At 39.6% G+C, this 23,763-nt stretch overlaps 1 protein-coding gene and 1 non-coding gene across 2 annotated transcripts; one reads left to right on the top strand and one right to left on the bottom strand.

Moving 5' to 3' along the window:
- The first annotated feature begins 17,530 nt into the window (after nt 1-17,530).
- On the top strand, nt 17,531-17,603 carry TRNAK-CUU. Its single transcript has one exon. It is a non-coding gene; the product is annotated as a tRNA-Lys (tRNA).
- A 2,385-nt stretch (nt 17,604-19,988) lies between these two features.
- On the bottom strand, nt 19,989-20,838 carry LOC109240015 (RING-H2 finger protein ATL66-like). Its single transcript, XM_019406636.1, has one exon. It carries the CDS (start codon nt 20,755-20,757, stop codon nt 20,227-20,229), a length of 531 nt encoding a protein of 176 aa, XP_019262181.1. The 5' UTR covers nt 20,758-20,838; the 3' UTR covers nt 19,989-20,226.
- Nucleotides 20,839-23,763: the final 2,925 nt, after the last annotated feature.

Raw genomic sequence — 23,763 nt, forward strand, 5'->3', positions numbered from 1 at the left:
CCACGAATGCCGAGGTGGCTGTTCCTGAGGTTTTTCTGGAGCGTCCTTTGAAGAGCTTCATCCCTGGGGGCTGATCCATTGAGAACAACTTTAAAGTCGAGAAGGCCTCCAGTCAATAGAACCGAGGCGAGGGAGTTTGGAGGTACATATGCTCTGTTATTGAGGACACACTCCCTACAGTTCGGGTGAACTGCAACTGTGAAGGCAACGAAGTGGTCGTTCCAGGGTTTAATGAAGACATTACCACTCACGTGGAGGGGTATCTAAGTGTTTACACTTACCCCTTCACGCTCGCCCCGGTGGACCCTATAATTCTCGACTTCTGCAAAAGGTACGAGGTCTGCCTTGGGCAGATTCACCAGTCCTTTTGGAGGATCGTAATCCTCCTCCGCCATTTCTTCAACAACACCGAAGCACCTCGGCTTACCCTCAACCACATGCTTTGTCTCTACAGTCCCCTAGTTTTCCGAGAGGGGGTTTATCAAGCTCGTTTGTCGAGCAAGCAAGCTCCATTCTTGAGCATCGATGAAGATCGATTTGGCAGGGGAGGTTCGTTCAGGTAAACACCGAAGACCTCATTCCCCTCGAACTCTTAACGTACCCTGAAAAGTGGAACCCATCCCATTAGCTTTCTCTCCTTCTATAGTACTTGGTACTTCCTTCGTTCTTTTTCTGTCTGTGCCTACTATCGTGTAGTAGTCGCCCAAGTTCTCAAGGCAGTCCCCCGCTTCACGGAGTGGATCGAGGGGATCTGCAAACAAATGTCGTATTTTGAGCGCGAATGGGGCAAGCTTTCAAAGGGCAAGTGGGAGGCCCGTTCCCATGGTGAGTCCTCCTGAACAACCCTGCTTTCATACTTAACCTTTGTTTCTACTAAATTTTTTTCTTTTACAGGTGTTCCCAAGACCACTAAGCTCTGGCCACTAGAAGAGGACGAGGTCCGGTCCTCGCTTGCTGAACCCTCCAATTCGGGATAGCCCAGTCCTGCTGCACAGGAGGAGAAGAAAAAGAAAAAGAGGAAATCCTCTGGCTCCTCGGACGCCGAGATCAAGTAAAAGAGGGTAATTGTCCAGGTCCGAAAAAGCAACAAAAGAGTACCAAAGCCAAGGTAACTAACCCCGATTCCCTCTTCCGCCTCAAGGATTAACTTGAGGACGACGATCTAGAGTTTTTCCCTCACGGGTCGACCATCGACAAAGGAGAACGGACGGAAATCGGGGAAAGGTGGCTGAGAGGCCGATCCCTCTTTAGCTTGGGAGCCAGAAGGACAATCAGAGGCCACGGCCTCCAAAGAAACTGCCCCTTCCCCGAAGGAAGTAGCCGGTGTCATCGACATCACGGAGTCACCGTCTCACACAAAGTCTATGTTCGAGTGAGGATCAATACTATAAAGGGAAATCAAATGAGACGGCATGGGGCGTAGATGACGCCCTCAATATGTTTTTCAACGGCATGGACATGGGCGCGTTGGAGGATTATTCCGAGCTTGGTCCCCTGGTGATCCCAAAAAAGGACGTGCCATTGGGAGCAGGTGAGAGGAGCTTGAGCCCGAAATTGGTGAGGTAGTTGTTACATCTCGCGTTTTCGTACGTTAAAGTTTCGTCTTCAGTTAATTGACGTAGACTCGGGGATGAGATTATCTTGAGGTTAACGTATTTATGCTATTTATAACAAGCGATAAGTAAGTGCCATGAAGGATAAAAGATACACGAATTGAAGAAAACGAGCTTCGTTGAAGGTTGCCGATTTGGGATAAAGTACGGGTCGAGCGATAATACCCTATATTTACGAACTAGTACCATACAAGGTACCATATGACTGTGATAGTATGAGGTATAAAGTACATTAAAAATGAGTAGTATTTTCAGGTAATTTGAGATAATTTTTAATTATGCGGGTAATTGGTTAATTATCGGATAACGAGACATTACCTAATTACCTAATAAGTGGATAAAGATTAATAATTCTCACCCCACCCCTCCAAAAACGTGGCAGTTGGCCACTACCTAAGGAAAATTACTCCTTTAGTCATTTTGAAGGTGGCAACCTAATAAATTTGTGTCAAGATACCTACCCCAAAATCTATTGTGTATTTCATAAAAAAAAAACGTGGCTTTGATCTCTTCTCTTCATCCCCCTTTGCTATTATTCACTCTTCTCCAACTAATGGTAATCCAAAACCATCTGTTTTTGCAAAGCTGATCCTACTGATGGTTTCACTCCAATAACTCTTAGTCAAAGCAACTTCCAAATTCAAAAGCCTTATGATGTGGTTGTAAATCAAAGGTATTCCTTCATCAATGGAGTTCATAAGATGTGGGTTTTCAAGAAAGACAGGCCTCATACTCCCACTAGCCAAACAAAACCTCATACTGAATTTCGTATAACGTATTAGCAAGATATCATAGCTGGAGATATACCAATTGCATCAATTGGAAACCATATATGTTAACGCAATCCCTTCTTTTTTTTTGGCATGATCCAACTAATACAAATGAAACGAGCAAAATATGCAACTTTCATGAATGACTCTATTCATAGAAATACTAGAGGTGTCTATATTCTTGATTTCCCATATGAATTATTATATCTTCTGTTCACGGGTCTCAGAAAAATACGTATTTGATAAAGTTTATCCGAAGTGTATATTGATTTTATATGGTATTCCGAGAAAATCTTATTAACATATTTCTTATGCATTCCATGCATTTATACATGTACATTGACCCATGACTAGATGGCGTTATATATGTGTATTTATATGTATATGGGATATGGGAAAAGGTTACGGCGTTATATACGCACCACCACCCGATCAGTTGGTATATATTGGTGATGTTGCCCACAGTGGCCGAGACGATATGATGGGATGACCTCAGAGGCTTGATGATATTATGTATACCTATACCTATGCATGACACGACATTTATACACACGTGCATGATACTATAAATGTTTCAGAATTTACAAAGTTATTCAGATTTACAGATGAATTTCTATATTCCATGTTTCATCTATGTCTTTTATGTACTGATTTTCATATCTTACATACTCAGTATATTTTTCGTACTGACGCCCTATTTCCCGGGGCCTGTGTTTCATGCCCACAGGTGCAGGTAGGCATGTCGACGGCCCCCCTTCTTAGGATCCTTGATCTGCGAGAGTTGGCGTGCTCCACTTGATCCGGGGCTGCTTTTGATTTTGGTATGATTTGCTTGTATGTATGTATATATATATATATATATATATATATATATATTTAGGTATGACGTGGCTCAGTCCGTCTTTGTACGGTTGTATTTCTATTAGAGGTCTATAGATAGATNCTTTTGTAGTTTTGTTAGTGTATTGTCTTGTATGTATGTATATATATATATATATATATATATATATATATTTAGGTATGACGTGGCTCAGTCCGTCTTTGTACGGTTGTATTTCTATTAGAGGTCTATAGATAGATGTGTACAGTTGGATAGTATGTGGCCTTGTCGGCATTCAGTTTTGGGTATATACTTGTCTATCGCGACCTTGTCGGATCGCCACTGTAATCTGCATGTATATGTATATATGTCTTTTGGACATGTTTTTGTCGTGCATGTTACTCTCGTAATTCAGTAGATATTATTCATGTTTATATCTTAGTCACATGCTAAAAGGTGTTCCACAGGTAGGACTCGGGCACTCGTTGCGGCCCATCGGTTTGGGTCGTGACAAAAATGGTATCAGAGCAGTTTTGCCCTAGGATTGTTCACAGACCGTGTCTAGTAGAGTCTTGTTTATGGGTGTGTTGTACACCACACTTATAGACAGGAGGCTACATGACATATAGGATGTTATCCTCTTTTTTTATCTCAGATTGTGCGATATAAGAATTCATGTTTCTAAAAATATGTTACGTTTTCAGTGATGCCTCCGAAGACTACAACCACCCAGAAGGGAAAGTCCGTGGCTGGCGAGACTACTAGTCGAGTGCCACGAGTTGGCAGGGCTCGGGGAGAGTCTCATAGTGAGATTCCATCTCAGTCTCCTCATACCCCGCCCTTTCAAAAGAGCTCCGAGGGGCACCAGCTCCAACGCCCGCCCCTGTACGTTCAGCTCCTCAGCCAGATGCACCGGGTCAGGAGATGAGAGATACTATTCAGCTATTAACCCGATTGGTAGCCGCACATGCTCAGCGTCAGGAAATAGGTATTGGTCATGCAGATAAGTTCGTCAGTGCGAGGGTTCGTGACTTCATTAATTTAGACCCTCTGGTATTCACTGGATCAGATCGAAATGAGGACCCTCAGGTATTTATTGATAGAGTGCAGAGGATGTTACAGGTAATGAAGGCCACTGCGACTGAGTCAGTTAAGCTAGCTTCCTATAGACTCCGAGATGTTGCAGTTAATTGGTACGAGTCTTGGGAATTGTCCAGAGGTGAGGATGCCCCTCCAGCAGTATGGCAGGAGTTTATAGAAGATTTTCTTCGTCATTATCTCCCACCAGATCTTAGACGGGCCAGAGTTGATAGGTTCTTGACTCTTCGGCAGGGTAACATGAGTGTTCGGGAGTACAGTCTTCAGTTTGATTCGTTGGCTAGGTATGCTCCCACTATTGTATCTAAGATGGAGGATCGGGTTCATCGGTTCGTGATGGGGTTAGAGCCGCACTTGCTTAACGATTGTATGTCGGTCTCACTTCAGCCAGACATGGATATTTCTCGTATTCAGGCATACGCCCAGGGTGTAGAGGAGCATAAGCAGAAATAGAGGGCCGATCGTGAGCATGATAGGGCCCAGAATAAGAGAGCAAGGTCTTCAGGTCCTTCTGGTGAGTTTTGAGGTGGTTAGAGACAAAAGTACATGAGATATCCAGCCCAGCCATCGGCTAGCACACCCCCTCTGTTTAGCGGTAATAGATTTGATAGTTCCACATATACAGGGCTTGGTTAGAATTTCAGGGCCTCAGGTTCTCAAATATAGGGGTATGTCAAGTCAGATGAGGCCGCCCTTGCCACGATGTGCTCAATATGGTAAGCAGCATACCGGGCAGTGCTATATGGGATTAGGTGTTTGTTATACATGTGGTTATCCGGACCACGTTATGAGGGATTGTCCGACGAGAGGTGATGCAAGCATAGCTCAGCCAGCGTGATTTGTAGCTGGTTCGTCATCATCAGTACGCCCCCCTAGGCAAGGTCCACAAGCACCGATAAGTCGTGGTAGAGGTAGAGATGGAGCATATAGCTTGAGCAGTCCTCAGAACCGCATTTATGCGTTGGCAGGACGACAGGATCAGGAGTCATCGCCTGATGTTGTTACAGGTATATTATCAGTCTCCTCGTATGATGTATATGCATTGATTGACCCAGGTTCCACCTTATCATACGTTACTCCGTTGGTTGCTAGTAAGTTTGGGATAAAACCTGAATTGGTTAAACCTTTTGAGGTGTCTACACCTGTTGGGGACTTTGTGATAGCTAAACGAGTATATAGGGGTTGTATAATAGTAGTTCATAGTCGACCTACCTTAGCGGACCTAATCAAGTTAGATATGGTAGAATTTGATGTTATCATGGGTATGGATTGGTTGGCTTCTTGTCATGCCAACGTTGATTGTAGATTAAAGATAGCCCGATTTCAATTTCCAGGGGAGCCTATTTTGGAGTGGAAAGGTAATACGGCGTCGCCGAGAGGTAGATTTATTTCCTATCTCAAGGCAAGGAAGATGATTAGAAAGGGTTGTATTTATCTCTTAGTTTGGGTTCAGGATATGGAAGTAGAGTCACCAACCATTCAGTCCATCCCTATGGTTAATAAGTTTCCCGATGTTTTCTTGATGAACTTCTGGGTCTTCTGCCAGAGCGAGAAATTGCGTTTGCTATTGACCTACTACCAGATACTCATCCAATATATATTCCTCCTTATAGAATGGCCCCCGCAGAGTTGAAAGAGTTGAAGGAACAATTAAAGGACTTGCTTGAAAAAGGCTTTATCAGACCTAGTACATCACCGTGGGGAGCGCCTGTGTTATTTGTACGGAAGAAAGATGGTTCCTTACAGATGTGTATTGATTATAGACAGTTGAATAAGGTGACAATCAAGAATAAGTACCCACTTCCGAGGATTGATGATTTATTTGATCAGTTGCAAGGTGCCAAGTGTTTTTTGAAGATAGACTTGATTTCTGGGTACCATCAGGTAAGGGTTAAGGAGGGAGATATTCCGAAGACAGCATTCAGGACCAGATACGGGCACTTTAAGTTTCGTGTTATGTCGTTCGGTTTGACCAATGCCCTAGCAGTATTCATGGATTTGATGAATCGTGTGTTCAGGCCCTTCTTAGATCTGTTTGTAATTGTATTTATCGATGATATATTGGTGTATTCTCGTTAAGAGGCTGAGCATGCAGATCATTTGCGTACTGTGCTAAGAGTTTTACAAAAAAGAAAATTGTACGCAAAGTTCTCTAAATGTGAATTCTGGTTGAACTTTGTAGCTTTCCTTGGGTATATCATTTCGAGTGAAGGTATCTGGGTTGATACACAAAAGATTGAGGCAGTAAAGACTTGTCCTAGACCCACGACATCGACGGAGGTTCGCAGCTTTCTCGGTTTGGCAGGTAATTACAGGAGATTTGTGGAGGGATTTTCTTCCCTTTCAACACCTTTAACAAAGTTGACTCAGAAGGGAGCAAAGTTTCAATGGACTGATGCTTGCGAACGGAGTTTCCAGGCATTGAAGGACAAATTAACCTCAGCACCGGTCTAAGGCTCCCAGAAGGGACCGATGGTTATGTTATCTATTGTGACGCTTCAGGTGTTGGATTGGGTTGTGTGTTGATGCAACATGGTAAGGTTGTAGCTTATGCTTCTAGACAAGTAAGAAAGCACGAGAAGAATTACCCGACCCACGATTTAGAATTAGCCGCAGTGATTCATGCACTAAAGATGTGGAGGCACTACTTGTATGGCATTCATGTTGATATTTATACGGATCATAAGAGCCTCCAGTATATATTCAGGCAAAAGGAATTGAATTTACGTCAAAGAAGATGGTTGGAGATACCTAAAGACTATGATGTTGATATTTTATATCATCCGGGGAAGGCGAACGTGGTAGGCTATGCCCTCAGCCGTACATCGATGGGTAGCCTGTCATATTTACAGCCAGAGAAGAGGGGAATAGCCCATGAGATTCATCAGCTAGCTAGTCTTGGAGTTCGGTTACTAGACTCAGGTGATATTGGAATTACTATTCAGGATACAGCAACATCCTCGTTAGTAACTGAAGTGAAGGAACGCCAGTACGAGGATCCTGTGTTAGTTCATTATAGGAATACCACCTCTCAGAAAGAGAAGACACCATTTGAGATTACAGAAGATGGAGTCCTCAGATATCGAGGACGATTATGTGTCCCTAATGTTGCAGGCTGCGTCGGCAGGTTATGGGGGAAACTCACTATTCTCGTATTATATCCATCTAGGAGCGACAAAGATGTATCATGATATTAGGGAAGTATATTGGTGGGACGGAATGAAAAGGATATAGCGGAGTTTGTTGCTCAGTGTCCAAACTGTCTGCAAGTTAAGATTGAGCATCAGAAACCCGGTGGATTATTGCAGGCTATGGAGATTCCGACTTGGAAATGGGAAGTAATCAATACGGATTTCATCATAGGCTTACCTCGTACCCAGCGTAAGTTCGATTCGATATGGGTGATTGTTGATAGGCTTACAAAGTCAGCCCATTTTCTGCCCGTTAAAACTACATATCCTCAAAGGATTATGCAAGGCTTTATATTAAGGAGATAGCACGACTGCATGGTGTACCTGTATCTATTATCTCGGATAGAAGAGCTCAATTTACAGCAAACTTCTGGAAGTCCTTCCAAAAAGGATTAGGGACTCAAGTAAGTCTTAGTACAACATTTTATCCCGAGACAGACGGACAGGCTGAGCGTACTATTCAGACACTGGAGGATATGTTACGAGCTTGTGTGATAGACTTCAAAGGTAGCTGGGATGATCATCTGCCGCTTATTGAGTTCGCATATAATAATAACTACCATTCCAGTATTCAGATGGCTCCATATGAAGCTCTTTATGGACGAAAGTGTAGATCGCCTATAGGGTGGTTCGATGTTGGGGAAACTACGTTAGTAGGACCAGAATTGGTATAACAAGCAATCGAGAAAATTAAGCTTATACAGGAAAGGCTATTAGCAGCTCAAAGCTGTCAGAAGTCTTATGCGGATAATCGACGGCGAGACTTAGAATTTCAGGCTGACGATTGGGTATTCCTAAAGGTATCGCCGATGAAATGCGTTATGAGGTTCGGAAAAAAGGGAAAACTTAGCCCTTGGTACATTGGACCATATAGGATCATACGCAAGGTAGGCCAGGTATCATATGAGTTAGACTTGCCTTCGGACTTGGAGTTTGTACATCCAGTGCTCCGTAAATGTATCGGAGATCCTTCCAGAATCGTGTCAGTTGACGATGTTCAGGTCACAGAGCAGCTATCATATGAAGAAACTCCAATTGCTATACTAGACAGACAGGTTCAGAGATTGAGAACTAAAGACGTAGCTTCGGTGAAAGTACTTTGGAGAAACAACAATGTGGAAGAAATGACTTGGGAGGCCGAAGAAGACATGAAGTCTAGATATCCCTACTTATTTCCTCCTCCAGAGAAGGGTCCGACTGAGACGTCATAACCTTAAGGTACGTGTATGGATTCTTGTGTCAGTTATTGTCGTTGGTCGTGTGAGGTCATTGTCGTTATTGATGATTGTGGTCCTATGTGGCATTGAATTATTGAGTTTCTATAGGAAAAGTTGGTAGTAGTATTGTTACAAAGGCGACTCTGCCAAGGTTATATAGATACCGGAGAGTTAAACATTCGAGGACGAATGTTTCTAAGGGGGGAAGGATGTTACATCTCACGTTTTTGTACGTTACAGTTTCGTCTTCAGTTAATAGACGTAGACTCGGGGATGAGATTATCTTGAGGTTAACGTATTTATGCTATTTATAACAAGCGATAAGTAAGTGTCATGAAGGATAAAGGATACACGAATTAAAGAAAACGAGTTTCGTTGAAGGTTGCCGATTTGGGATAAAGTACGGGTCGGGCGATAATATCCGACATTTATGTACTAGTACCATACAAGGTACCATATGACTGTGATTGTATGAGGTACAAAGCATATTAAAAATGAAAAGCATTTTCAGGTAATTTGAGATAATTTTTAATTATGCGAGTAATTGGTTAATTACCGGATAACGGGACATTGCCTAATTACCTAATAAGTGGATAAAGATTAATAATTCTCACCCCACCCCTCCAAAAACGTGGCAGTTGGCCACCACCTAAGGAAACTGACTCCTTTAGTCATTTTGATAGGAGGCAACCTAATAAATTTGTGTCAAGACATCTACCCCAAAATCTATTGTGTATTTCATAAAAAAAAACGTGGCTTTGATCTCTTCTCTTCATCCCCCTTTGCTATTATTCACTCTTCTCCAACTAATTTTAATCCAAAACCATCTGTTTTTGCAAAGCTGATCCTACTAATGGTTTCACTCCAATAACTCTTAGTCAAAGCAACTTCCAAATTCAAAAGCCTTATGATGTGGCTGTAAATCAAAGGTATTCCTTCATCAATGGAGTTCATAAGATGTGGGTTTTCAAGAAAGACAAGCCTCATACTCCCACTAGCCAAACAAAACCTCGTACTGAAATTCGTATAACGTATTAGCAAGATATCATAGCTGGAGATATACCAATTGCATCAATTGGAAACCAGGTATGTTAAGGCTATCACTTCTTTCTTTTTGGCATGATCCAAATAATATAAATAAAACGAGCAACATACGCAACTTTCATAAATGACTCTATTCATAGAAATACTAGGGGTGTCTATATTGTTGATTCCCCATATGAATTATTATATCTTCTGTTCATGGGTCTCAGAAAAATAAATATTTGATAAAGTTTATCCGAAGTGTATATTGATTTTTTATGGCATTCCGAGAAAATCTTATTAACATATTTCTTATGCATTCCATGCATTTATACATGTACATTGACCCATGACCATATGGCGTTATATACGCGTATTTACATGTATATATATGTATATGGGATATGGGAAAAGGTTACAGCGTTATATACGCACCACAACCTGATCAATTGGTATATGTTGATGATGTTGCCCACAGTGGCCGAGACGATATGATGGGATGCCCTCAGAGGCTTGATGATATTATGTACACCTATACCTATGCATGACACGACATTTATACGAACGTGCATGATACTATAAATGTTTCAGAATTTACAAAGTTATTCAAATTTACAGATGAATTTCTTTAATCCATGTTTCATCTATGTATTTTACGTACTGATTTTCATGCCTTACATGCTCAGTATATTTTTCGTATTGACGCCCTATTTTCCGGGGCCTGCGTTTCATGCTCGCAGGTGCAGGTAGGCAAGTCGATGGTCCCCCTTCTTAGGATCCTTGATCAGCGAGAGTTGGCGTGCTCCACTTGATCCGGGCTGCTTTTGATTTTGGTACAATATGCTTGTATATATATATATGGGTAGGACGTGGCTCAGTCCCGTCTTTATACAGTTATATTTCTATTAGAGGTTTTTAGATAAATGTGTACAGTTGGATAGTATGTGGCCTTGTCGGCTTTCAATTTTGAGTATATAGTTGTCTATCGCGACCTTGTCGGATCGCCCATTGTAATCCGCACGTATATGTATATATGTCTTTTGGACAGGTTTTTGTCGTGCATGTTACTCTCGTAATTCAGCAGATATTATTCATGTTTATATCTTAGTCGCATGTTTAAGGGTGTTCGACAGGTAGGACTCGAGCACTCGTCGCGGCCCATCGGTTTGGGTTGTGACAGTGGTTCCCCGCTCCGAGTGTGGATCCCGACCGTAAAAGAACGATCGTGCTTACTATCCTGGCAGACGCCCGGGTGCTGTCCACTCCGATGGGTGTGACTAGCTATCTTCGTTGCCTGGTGATCGAGGAGGACCAGGCGAAGGTGAAAGAAGTAGGCACATAGAGCCTCTTCAATGAGGAACAACAGGCACTGAACAAGGTAAGTTGTCTATTCCTTGTGCCCTTTGTGAACTTTGCTTAGTTTCAGCATGCTCTTACGATCTTATCATTTTGTTTATCAGGCTTCGGTGCTCCACCATAAAAGACTCCTTTGTTCTTAAACGGAAGTCAGTGAGCTCGAGTTCGAGCTCAAAGAGCAAGTCCGGCAGAAGGACATGTATAGGGTTCTCAGTGAACAAAAAGACAAAGCCCTCAAAGAACTCCCAATTCTCTGAGCCAAGCTGGAAAAGGAACAAAAGGAGGCCTTGTCCGTGAAATGGGAGCATGCCGAACTAGTCGAGAAGGTAAGAATTTTTAAGGTTAAAATGAGAGGTTATGCATAGCGACTAACGACGCAACCTCACAGGTCCAAGAGAAGACAAACTTGATTGACCAGCTTCGGGTCGAGATGAACGAGGTCAAAGCTACGACCCAGGCACTGAGGAGCAGGATGGACCTGCTAGCTTCAGAAAAAGAGGCTAAAAAAGAGGAGTTAGCATCGGTCAAAGACCAGCTCTGGGTGGCAAAGGACAAAGCCGACAAGTGGTCTCGGCTAAATGACGAACTCTGGGCACAACTGGATTTAGCCGCCTCGAAACGGGATGCCCTTGGCTGGGAATATACTGCGCTGAAGTCCAAATTGGGGGCAACCTCGATTGATTTCTTTGAAGTCGAGGAAATGCTGGCCCAATATAAAATTGATGTAGAGATAGCCAAGGCTCGTTTAAGAATGAAGACCGAGCATGTAAAGCGATTTTCCTGGAGGGAGACCCTCGAGGAGGTTCACGCCCGAGGATTCGACCTATCGGCCGAGATTGAAGAAGTGAGGCAAAACTTTATGAGCCCGAAGGTCCCGAAGGGTTCGAAGGTTTCAAAGGTTCCGGTGTTGAGTCGAGCTCCAGTGAAGATCAGGTGGAGATGCCTTAGCTCTTTTTTGTTTCCTTTTGTACATTTCCTTTCTTGTTTATTTTGAGGCCGTTTTATTGTGCCTTTATAAATACTTTTTGAAATATATATATATATATATATATAATTTTCCCTTTGGCAACACCGTGTTTCAACATCTATTTGCAATATTTTATTTGTGTATTGTCCCTAATGCCTTAGCATAGAATCAAACGTAATATGGAGCGTCTGTCCTCTGGAAGCCCGAATGGGGTTCGGTTTCGATGGTAACTCCGAATTTCTCTTGGCTTCAAAATTTCAATAAAATCAAAGTCCTTTAAGACACTTAAGCGTTTTAGTCATATACAACGATATTTTGTCGAGGGTAACCAATAGGTTTTAATTATACGTAAAGGCCTTACTTTCTAAGTACGAACTTTGGACGTCTTCGAGCCATTTTAGGGTGACCGTAGCCATTCGTGTTCGGGCCTATCTTAATAGGCTCGGTGCCTCCGGGATTCGATAGCCCGGGCCATCAATTTTGTCATCGGACGACAGTCCCTGAATCGAGGTAGCCCGTGAGCTTTAGTATTTAGGATCTGTTGTGAAGTATCGACAAAGAGAAATGCATAGTAATAAGGTATAAAGAAAGAAAAGGTTTCTTTCATTATTTTGTATGTAAAGTACATGACCGGAGGCGCATAAGCCTTGTGTCGTGGCTAGAGTGGGCTACCAGTGTATGATTTGTTTGACCGTTAGACCCTTACAATGAATCCTAACTACCAAGCCTTGGATTTTAATATCAAGTGATTGCACCTTCTAAAGATCGTAACCTAGATATAAGGACCCCCAGTATTTGAGGCCGAACATGTGAGGTCTCAAATACTGTTGGTTCTGTGCAAATGATCAACAACTCCGATTTAAGGCCGACCTTCGAAATAAGGATGAATCATCGGGTTATGACTTTGACACTCATTGCATTTCCGTATGAAGTCCTTCGCATCCTTCTCCATTTCATTCTAGTAGTAACCGGCTCTTATTAGCTTCCGAACCAGGGATTCTGCCCCCGAGTGGTTCTGCAAGTGCCCTCGTGGACCTCTCTCATTGTGTATTCGGTCTCTCCCGGACCTAAGAACCTATCCAGTGGGCCGAAGAAGGATCTTCTAAACAATTTCTCTTCGACTAAGCTGAACCTGGCGGCTTTGGTGCGCAGGGCTTTTGATTCCTTGGGATCCAACAACAATTTTCTTGACTTCAGGTAGTCTATGTATTTGTTTCTCCAATCCCAAGTCAAACTTGTCGAGTTTACTTCGGCAGACCTACTTCTACCACCGAGTTAATCACCTATACCACTTCCCCCGAGTCAAATTCATCGGAGTCGATAGACAGTCCCAAGTTAGCCAGTGCATCGGCCTCACTATTTTGATCTCAAGGTACGTGCTGCAGAGTCCATTCCTTGAATTGGTGTAGGTTCACTTGCAATTTGTCTAAGTACCTCCACATCTGTTCCTCTTTTACTTCAAAAGTTCAGTTTACTTAATTTACTATGAGGAGGGAGTCACAATTGGCTTCAATCACTTCGTCCCGAGGCTCTTAGCCAGTTCTAGACCTACAATCATAGCTTCATACTTGGCTTCATTGTTAGTCAATTTCATGGTTCTAATGGACTATCTAATTACGTTACACCGCATGTGGTTTTAAAATGATACCGAGTCCGGACTATTTCGTGTTGGAGGCACCGTTCGTGAATAGGGTCCAGATCCCCGAGCTAGTCCCCGAGGTGAGCAATAATTCCATTTCATTCTCGGGTATCAAGGCTGACGCAAAGTCGGCCACAAAGTCTGCCAAAACTTAAGATTTTATGGTAGTCCGGGGTCTGTACTCGATATTGTACCCTCTAATCTCTACGGCCCATTTGTCCAGCGGCCTGAGAGCTCGGGCTTATACATGATATTCTTAGCGGGTAAAAGGTTACGACACATGGGTGGAATTAAAAGTTCAGTTTTAGTTTTCTAGAAGCGCGCAGTAAGGTGAGTGCTAATTTTTCTAGGTGAGGATACCTTGTTTCAGCATCGCCTAGGGTTCTACTAACATAATCAATGGGAAATTGTTTACCTTCTTCCTCCCGGACTAGGATACCACTTGCTGCCACCTCGGAAACCGCCAAGTAGAGGTACAGTTGTTCATCTACCTTCGGAGTGTGCAACAAATGGGGGCTCGCTAGGTATCGCTTTAGTTCTTCCAAAGCTTGCTGGCATTCCGGAGTCCAAGAAAAATTGTTCTTCTTTTTCAATAGTGAGAAGAACCGATGACTCTTATCCTATGATGGCGAGCTAAACCGGTCTAACGTGGCTATCAGCCTGGTCAGTCTTGAACTGCCTTAACATTGTCTACTACGGTGATGTCCTCTATGGCCTTTATTTTGTCGGGGTTGATCTCCACTCCCCGATTAGATACCATGAATCTGAAAAACTTGCCCGAGCCGACTCCAGACGCAGACTTCTCCGGGTTTAGCTTCATGTTGTACTTTCTTAATATGTCAAAGGTTTCATGCAAATGTCTCAAATGGTCCTCTGCTCGTAGGGACTTGATTAGCATATTGTCAATATAAACATCTATTGTTTTTCCTATTTTTTCTTCGAACGTCCGGTTTACTAGGCGTTGGTATGTGGCACCGACGTTCTTTAATCCGAAAGACATTACGTTATAGCAATAGGTGCCGAACTTGGTTATGAAAAAAGTATTTTCTTGATCGTCAGGGTCCATCCGGATTTGGTTGTATCTAGAGTAGGCGTCGAGAAAATTGAGTATCTCGTGTCCAGCCGTCGCGTCGATCATTCGATCGATGTTAGGCAAAGAGAAAGAATCCTTCGGACATGCCTTGTTTAGATCCTTATAATCTACACACATCCTCAAATTATTTCCTTTTTTAGGTACTAACACTACGTTAGCTAAACAATCCTGGTATTTAATTTTTCGGATGGAACCTATTTTCAGAAGTTTGGATACCTCGTTCTTGATAAATGCATTTTCGATCCCGGACTGTAGCCTTACTCTTCTGTTTAACCGGATGAAACTTCGGATCCAAACTCAACCTGTGAGTGGTTACCTTCGGTGGGGTCCCTGTCATGTCTAGGTGGGGCCAGGAAAAACAATCGATATTAGCTTTAAGAAAATCAATAAGCTTTTTCCTGAGATCGAGGGTTAACCCCGTGTCCAGGTATACCTTTCGATCCGGTAGGTGCTCGATCAATATAACTTGCTCCAACTCCTCGATTGTTGATTTGGTAGCGTCGGTGTCATCGAGTGCTATGAATGATCTCGGGACACTGTAGTCTTCCTCATCATCCGCTCCGTGCTTCTTCTGTTCTTCTGGCCCGGCTGAGGCTGGTATCATGGACTGCTATTTAGTTACCTATTTTTTGGTCGATTACGTGCCCTTTGAAATCACGGGCACCGGGATCACTTCATCGACATCAAACATTTCTCTTACGACTGGCTATTCTCTGTAGACCATTTTGACTCCTCCTGGTGTTAGAAATTTCAACGCCTAGTGTAAGGTTGAAGGCACCGCCCTCATGTTGACCTTTCGAACAAAGCATTGTACCTCATGTCCTCTTCGATCACATAGAACTTTATTTCTTGAGTGGTCCCAGCAGTGTTTACCGGTAAGGTTATCTCACCTTTCGTGGTCTTGCACGCCATGTTAAATCCATTCAATACTCAGACCGCTGGTATAATTTGATCCTGTAATCTAGTTGCTCTACGACCCTTGATCTGATGATGTTGGCCGAGCTACCTGGACTAATCAACACACGCTTAACCCGAGATTTATTAATAAGTACAGATATTATAAGATTTTATCATCGGCCCTTGGGGGACATCGACTCCCCCAATGATCATGTTGGTTACGTGTTGAGGATCCTCTTGTTCGACTTGTTTGTTGGTGTCCCTCTTTCTGAAATAGTTCTTAGCTTGCTCGCTTAGGAATTCTCGAAGGTGCCTATTGTTGAACAATCGAGTAACTTCTTCTCTTAACTGTCGGCAATCTTCGGTTTGATAACCGTGGTACTTACACATAAAAATAGGATCTCTTTGGGCAGGGTCAGATTGCAACAGTCGAGGCCACTTGGTCTCTTTGATGCGCCCTATGGCTGATGTAACCTAATTTTCGAATCAGTAATTGTGACTTAAACATTAGTTCAACAAACCAAATTTATTTGGATTGTGAAAATTAGATTTTTAAGATAGTCCACCATTGTTGAACACACTTTTACCTAATACTAATTTATCATAGAACAACTACTTAGATGCTAACAAAAATTTTGCAGTTGAAAAAACAAAAAATATGAAAAGATAACATGTAGTATGACAAAGATTATTTAAAAATATATATAAACTTGATATTTGACTCAAATATTACAAAGATAATAAATGGGAAAAAAAGGTCAGAATCAGAAAAGTACTTTGATGACTGCTATCGAAGATTGTGATCAAAACTAATACGGATAGTTTGTTACTTATTGCGGTTTCAATCTAAATTCACCCGAGGGTACAAGACAAAAAAAAAATTGTTGCTTTATAGTTTAAAATTCGATTCGGTTTGATAATATTTTGAATTTTCTTTATAGAATTTAAAATTCATCCTAATTATTCAATACAGTTATAAACTTATTAATAATTGATTTAGTAAGTTCAATTCAGTTTGATATAATCGATTTTCGAATAATTATTGACATATCTAGTGTTAGGCTCAGGCCCAAGTGTCTCGTAACGCTTATAAGATAAGTTCACAGTACAGATAGATAAGATTCACATGCCATCCAAATAAAGATAAGATCTTGGTTAATGGTTATGACTTGTGACACATTCTCAGTCAATAAAGTAAGTGGAGACGGGCAGAAATTAACAAAAACCGTTTAGCAAGGAAGCATCGAGCTGCTTTTGAAAAATATTGTTAGATTCTCACGAATGGGGACAAGAATCTACTTTAGCATGTTACCTAAGCCTAGACAAAAGCATCAAGCCATTGATCAAAAAATGACTCGTGTAAAGGGCCATTTTTAGTTTGTTTCTCATGGCTGGAGCTTGAAAGTAGAAACCAAAACTGTGTTCAAGATACAATGCAAAGCGGATACGCATGCAGATCACTTTTTTGGTCTTTATTTGTTGGGGTTTTAAGCTTATTTTCACATTAGTTTAAAAGATTGGAAAGAAGGTTAGGCCTTGCACCAAATATATTAAATTATTCACTATTAATTATGAGTGTGCTTATAGTAGTACTATTCATGTAAACTTTAAATATGTATATTCTTTTTCGAAACACTTGAAAGTCTAACTTGAATTTATACAAAATTAGATGTTTTCACTCTTGTACTTTGAACGCGGAAGTAAATTGTCATGATACATCAGTTAACTATTCAATACAGAGTACGATTTCAAGTGTAGATAGTAAAAGTGAGGTACCCCGTCTCCTCAAGAAAATGCTCTTAAGAACCCTGTGAGATTAACGGAGAAATCATTTACACGACAAGTTGCCCGTCTAGCTCAGTTGGTAGAGCGCAAGGCTCTTAACCTTGTTGTCGTGGGTTCGAACCCCACGGTGGGCGAAGTTTTTCTAATGTTGTTTTTTCCTTACACTTTTCTCAGAGTTTGGAAGTCAATTTAAGAGGCATCTTTCCAAGTCAGATATTTGGATTTAGGAGTCAGCAAAAGAAGAGAATAATGACAGCTGATGGGGTTGAAGCAGACACCCACCCCACTCTTTTTGTCCTTTAATGCCTGAGGTGAATAATTTCCATTCCTCCCCTCCTCCCTACACGACAGCAAGTACTGGCCATCTCTATTAAAACTCAGACCCGTCCTTGTCTGCTACCTTCATTCTCACACTTATGCCCCAAAACCTTAAAAATCTTTCTTTTATACATTTTACCCGCATAAGAGCCTAACTAATTCAAATTCTTGGCCCATTAAAAGGGAAAATATTCTTTACCGAAATTTTTATGATTTAATCATACCAAGAGCTCGAAAGGGGACGTATGATTAAGGAACAGCTACTATACATGATTTCAGTTGGGCACGAACAAATTGCGGTATTGTCAACTAGAAAAAAATATATCTAGTGCCTATTGTTTTTTTGTGGGAGAAGCATGTAGCTTTCTATAATTTGTATAAGATCTAGAAATGAGGTCGGTATAATTATATTAAATATCTAGAAGAAGATATATTTGCATTAATTGAATTTCAAACTACACTTTTATTCATTACCCAGTCACCCTTCTCATTCCTTTTCTGAGCTACTAAATTTACTGCCACTGCTTTAAAGCTTTTCCCTACTCTTGTGTGCTAGAATTGTTTTCTGGTAATATCTACAGTCTTTTATAGATCTGAGGTAACAAGTTAAGCCCAAACTTGAAAAATTCCTACCTCTGTCTACCAATCCGAAAACCGAAAAAAAAAAAAAGAAAAAGAAAAGGACAACCTACATTGATCAGAGGACAACTGTGGAGAGTAATTGGAGTTGGTCTGGTAGAGACAAATGATAATAATAATAATAATAATAATAATAATAATAATAATAATAATAATAATAATAATAATAATAATAATAATATAAATCTGACATTCTTCTCATAAGTAAATCTGCAACAAATAAAGCAAAACCTAACCTTTTGAATGGTTATTGAGTTATACCTCTTTTATTCAATCAGTTCACAGTTTTTAATTTTTACAAGTCATTTGTTTTTCTTTCTTTTTATATTAAAGAAATGGAGATCTAAAATCTAATCCGTGATACAACTACTAATAAATTCCCAGCATATTTTACTATTTTTTATGCACTTTCAAATTAAATTAGAGAGGATGCGAGAACTAACCGGATCAGCAATCCTTAGGAGACACTGCGTGCAACCTTTTCCATATAATATCATCAACAATCAATATCCGCTCTAATGTTTTTAGTGCCAAAATTTTCAGTTTTTTCTCAATATCCGTCTTTCTAACTCGGGAATATGCATTTGAGTTGATATAATAAAGATGCACCCGGACATAATAGGGACAATATTAGTATTTTGCTCAAAAAAAAGAAGACAATATTAGTACTATACTTAAGTACTAGGAGACACTTGGATTCGAACTTAATTATGCCAAACCTTTTTATCACAAAACTATATAAATGGCTACTCTTTCGGCTCTTGTGTACTAACTACTTACTGAAATCTTTACACAAAATATGAACCTTAATCATAAAAATTAGCCTAAATTAAAGTTAAGGATGCATTTGCTATTTTAGTATACTAGTAGTAGTTATACTTTTGGCCATTTGGCTGATCAAAGAAAAAGCAAAACATTCTATGAATCAAACATTGGGCTTTCTCAACAAAATTTGATAAGCATTCTTCTAATCAGTCGCCTCACGGCTTTGATTTAATTTTCTTAGACGCATTAAGTTCAAATTCGGTCATAGATAAAATTAAAGTTTGATATTTAAATTAAGAAAATAAAGAACAAATTCATTATTCATCGAAGTTTCTAATCGTATTACCAAGGTAAGCTACACTATGTAGCAATTTCTCAATAATGAAATAAAAGTGTATTCTTCCAAGTCAGTCATTTCTATAGTAGTAGCATTTCTTGTACCACAATTAAATAAACTTGTCTTCGTCAAAGCTTGACTTACACTTATAATTTAAGCGAGTTATACAATATAGTTTATATTATCTAATCAATTTTCAAATACCTAGAGATACGAGCAATCTTCTGCAGATTACTTCACGTTACCTCTGAGATCATATGGTTTATCTGTAAAAATTAAAAATTGATGAAACAAAAACAGAGTACCACTAAAAAAGAAAAACACCATTTACTACTCTTATTAAGACTTAAATGGTGCAGAAAAAAGAAATCCTTACCTAAGGAAATGGATAAGACATGCTTGGCCTGTAGCGGAAATTACTGTAAAAGTTTTCATTCGAATTCACGTCAGAAAATCTATCAAATCTAATATCGGAGTATAGTTTCCTCCCTCCATTGCAAATCCACTAGAAGGAAAAAAGATGGTAATTTCTACTACTTACAGTTTATATTACGATCAATCTTTAATCAACAAGAAAATAAAGCCGTGTTAATCTAATTACTGAAAGAAAATAATAAAGTTGCTAGAGATAAAAATTAAACTCAAAAAAGAACAACGTAAAACGAAGCTTCTGGAGCACAAATACTGACACGGCCGAGTCAAACAGCTGAGTCAAATTGGAGAGAGGCACGACACAGAGGGCAACTCGATTGATTTCTAAGCCATTTATCAACACACTCCGAATGATAACAATGTTGACAACTAGGCAAAACTTTTACCTTATCACCATCTTGAAAAATTCCCAAGCAAATACAACACTCAACTTCCGCGGCGGTATTACCTCTACACTCCGAACTTCTGTGTAATATAATCGGCAAATTGTCAATAAAAGCCGGGTCAAGACCTTGTGGTGGTGGAGGAACCGATGGCGCGTGAGCAGAACGAGCAGCTTCCGCGCTTGAGGGAGAACGGAATTTGCAGACCCAGCGAGCGTAAAGGAAAAGAAGAGTAGCTATAAGAATGATAGCAAAGAGGACGACGACGAAGAAGAGTGTACGGCCGCGGATTTGGAAATCGTTATCGTCGAACTCGGCGTAGTGCCAATGGAAGGAGTGAGAATTTTGTGATGACACGGCGGACTGAGGCGAGTTTAAAGAGGAAGAATCGGAAGCGAGATTATTGGAAGACATGGGATTGGATCTGAAGGCCTCTGTGTTTTTTCTTCACTTACATAAGTAGTTTTGTAGATGACATGGAATGGTAGGTTCATAATTGTAAGAAAGAGCGAATTAAATACTCTCATCTCTAGCGCGTGAAATGCATGGGTCTTACCCTCCGTTCCAAGTTTACGTGAACCTATTTCCTTTTCCGTTCCAAAGAGAATAATTTCTTTCTAAATTTAGAAATAATTTAGCTTAAATTTTCAATTCTACCCGTAATGAGAAGCTTTTATAACCATATAAATACTCTTGACCCTTTTTGACTTGTTTAGGACCACAAATTCAAAAAGTCTTCATTTTTTCTTATATTATGTGCCTATAAAACAGGTTCACATAAATTGCAACGGAGGGAGTAGTAATTATTAGAGCCGTCAATATGGGCTTGGCCCGTTGGGCCAGCCCAGCCCATCCCGTGATTTAGCAGGGCTGGGCTAGAGTTTTTGGAGCCCATTTAAAAACGAGGCTTTTAAGCCCGGCCCGTGGCCCGTGAGGCTTGACTGAGGTTGGGCTGGGCCGGGCCGTGGGCTTAATTAAAATACATATTTAAAATAACAAGAAGAGTATCCCAAGCTTAAAGCTTATTAAGCTCATCATATTAAAAGATCAAGCTCTTAAAACGTTAATTAGTTTTAAAAATTTAATTATTCTTAATATTTAACTAATTAATATTGCATACGAATTGTAGATGTAGGAGAAAGTGAAGATGTTAAGACAACCTTCTTACAAGCGGATTCAAATGTGTTTGATAAAGATGATGTGTTAGATATCCCATAAGCGTCATGGGCGTTCTCGTGAATAGTTTATTTTGAGTTTTGACTTTTAGTGAATGAAATATAGTCTTGTCTTTTACTTTTTTAGTGTTTATTATGATATATTAGAACCGTATAGAAATTTATTAAGTTTTGTGAAATTTTTCCAATAAGATTTTTTTTTAACTTTCAAATATTTATCTTTTTTTAGTTTAGAACTTAAAGAAAAAATATAAAATTATATTTTAAAAAATGATGGGCCGGCCCGTGGGGGCCCGTAGCCCTCATAGGGCTGGGGTGGGATAATCATTATAAGGCCCATAAAAATGGTGGGCTAGCCCAGCCCAGCCCGTCAATTGCTAAAGCCCACGTGGGCTGGGCTGGGCTAGCCCGGCCCCACCCATATTGACAGCTCTAGTAATTGTGAAAAGTGAAACTATTTACCTTATAGGAAGTCATTGTTTGGCAGAAGTTGGAATATTGGAATTATTAAAGAAAAGAGGGTTGTTTTCCTTTTTCTTTTTATACTATAGATATGGATAATACAGTAGCTTAGTTTATTCAATACTCCATTGTTCTTTGGAAAATTACAGAGACGACATAGATGTTGGGATTTCTTAACTTTTAATCAAAGATTTCGAGTTACCTTCTTGAAAAAACTGGGAATTTCATAGTAAGAAGTAGCTTACCTTTTTTTTGTGAGCCTATCCGATATGATTCCAAAGTAGTCGAACTAGTGAAATTCGAATATCAAGTGGTTACAGAAGACCTATATGGATGGTAAGCATTTAATAAATTAATTTTGCTCAGTTCTTTATACAGTCAAACATCTCTATAGCATCCTTGTTTGTTCCGAATATTTTTGGATGTTATAACAAAGTGCTGTTATAGAGAACATATTTTACAACATAATATGAAAATTAGTTCCGTAAAAAATTTGATTTTTATAGTGAAATGTTGTTATACATGGATGATGTTATAGAGAGGTCTGACTTTAGGCCGTAAGCATTTAATAAATTAATTTTGCTCAGCTCTTTTCTAATCAATTGTTGTCAATTTTCTCATTTCCTTGTGTAAAAAACGTAACCTACGTGACATCTTATTGACCTCCTTTTGTCTCATACATTGTGAGCGTATCTTGGAAAAGAAATAGAACTACGTACGTTTAATTAAGTTTATTTTCTTCTACTTTCTCAAGCAAGTGCGTATTACTATACTCATAAAGTATTTTACGGTATTCTGAGAGCGTTCACCCCTGACGAAAGTGAAATTAGCGTTGCTTAGATCAAATATCTTGGTTACTTAATTGGACTCAACAAACAAATTATTCGAGGTAATTTAAGACAAAGGAATAGTTTTTTATTGCTTTTTAATTCTATAGTTGTTATTGTTAGTTGTACAGAATAGAATCTCATGATTGAAACTTATTTCAATATCTTCTATTACTCTTAAAGTAGTCGCACAAACTGTATTAATTAATCTGTTTTGTTAAATAGTTTTGATACCTACCTATACATGAATTGTCTAAGATTTGTTCAATATTCTTTCACGTTCCAGCACAAGCTGATCCAAGATTTCAAGAAGATGGATATACTATTACAAAAAAGTATATCAAGACTTATTTGATGAGTTCAATCTTAGATTCTTACTATGAAACATTACACTTATAAAATTATGGGTTCAAATTAATATTTTTATTTTGCAAATTTAGTAATTTCCTCATACATACCTAACTCCATGTCGAAAATATTGAGATCAACTAACTATATGCCACATCGTCCACTGCTACTAGTATTGATATAGATATTTGATTTAATTATATAAAAGATGGTTACAAAAGGAAAATAGAAATTTCAATCGGTCAAACTTCACTTCGATTTTCTAAATATATTTTTTTCAAATGTTTTTTTTTTTATAAAACTGACCGATTTAGGTCGAATTGTTTTAGCGCCAAAATGGGAGAAATTATTTTTGCGTCCCAGAAAATTTATTCTTTTTATAAACTGACCAACTTCAATCGATTTTTTATTTAAAATATATTAAAATTAATATTCAAAAAATTGACCAAAATCGATCGACTATTTTGATCGATCATTTAAAAAAAATGACCAATTTCAGCGATAATTTATTATTATTTAAAAACTACCAAAATCGGTTGGTGTATATATATATATATATATATATATATATATATATATATATATATATATATATATATATATATATA

Source organism: Nicotiana attenuata, unplaced genomic scaffold (assembly GCF_001879085.1).
Source record: "Nicotiana attenuata strain UT unplaced genomic scaffold, NIATTr2, whole genome shotgun sequence".
Taxonomy (NCBI): domain Eukaryota; kingdom Viridiplantae; phylum Streptophyta; class Magnoliopsida; order Solanales; family Solanaceae; genus Nicotiana; species Nicotiana attenuata.

What these genes read in the sequence shown, in the direction of transcription:
- LOC109240015 (XM_019406636.1), bottom strand. Translation starts at nt 20,757, where the DNA reads ATGTCTTCCAATAATCTCGCTTCCGATTCTTCCTCTTTAAACTCGCCT.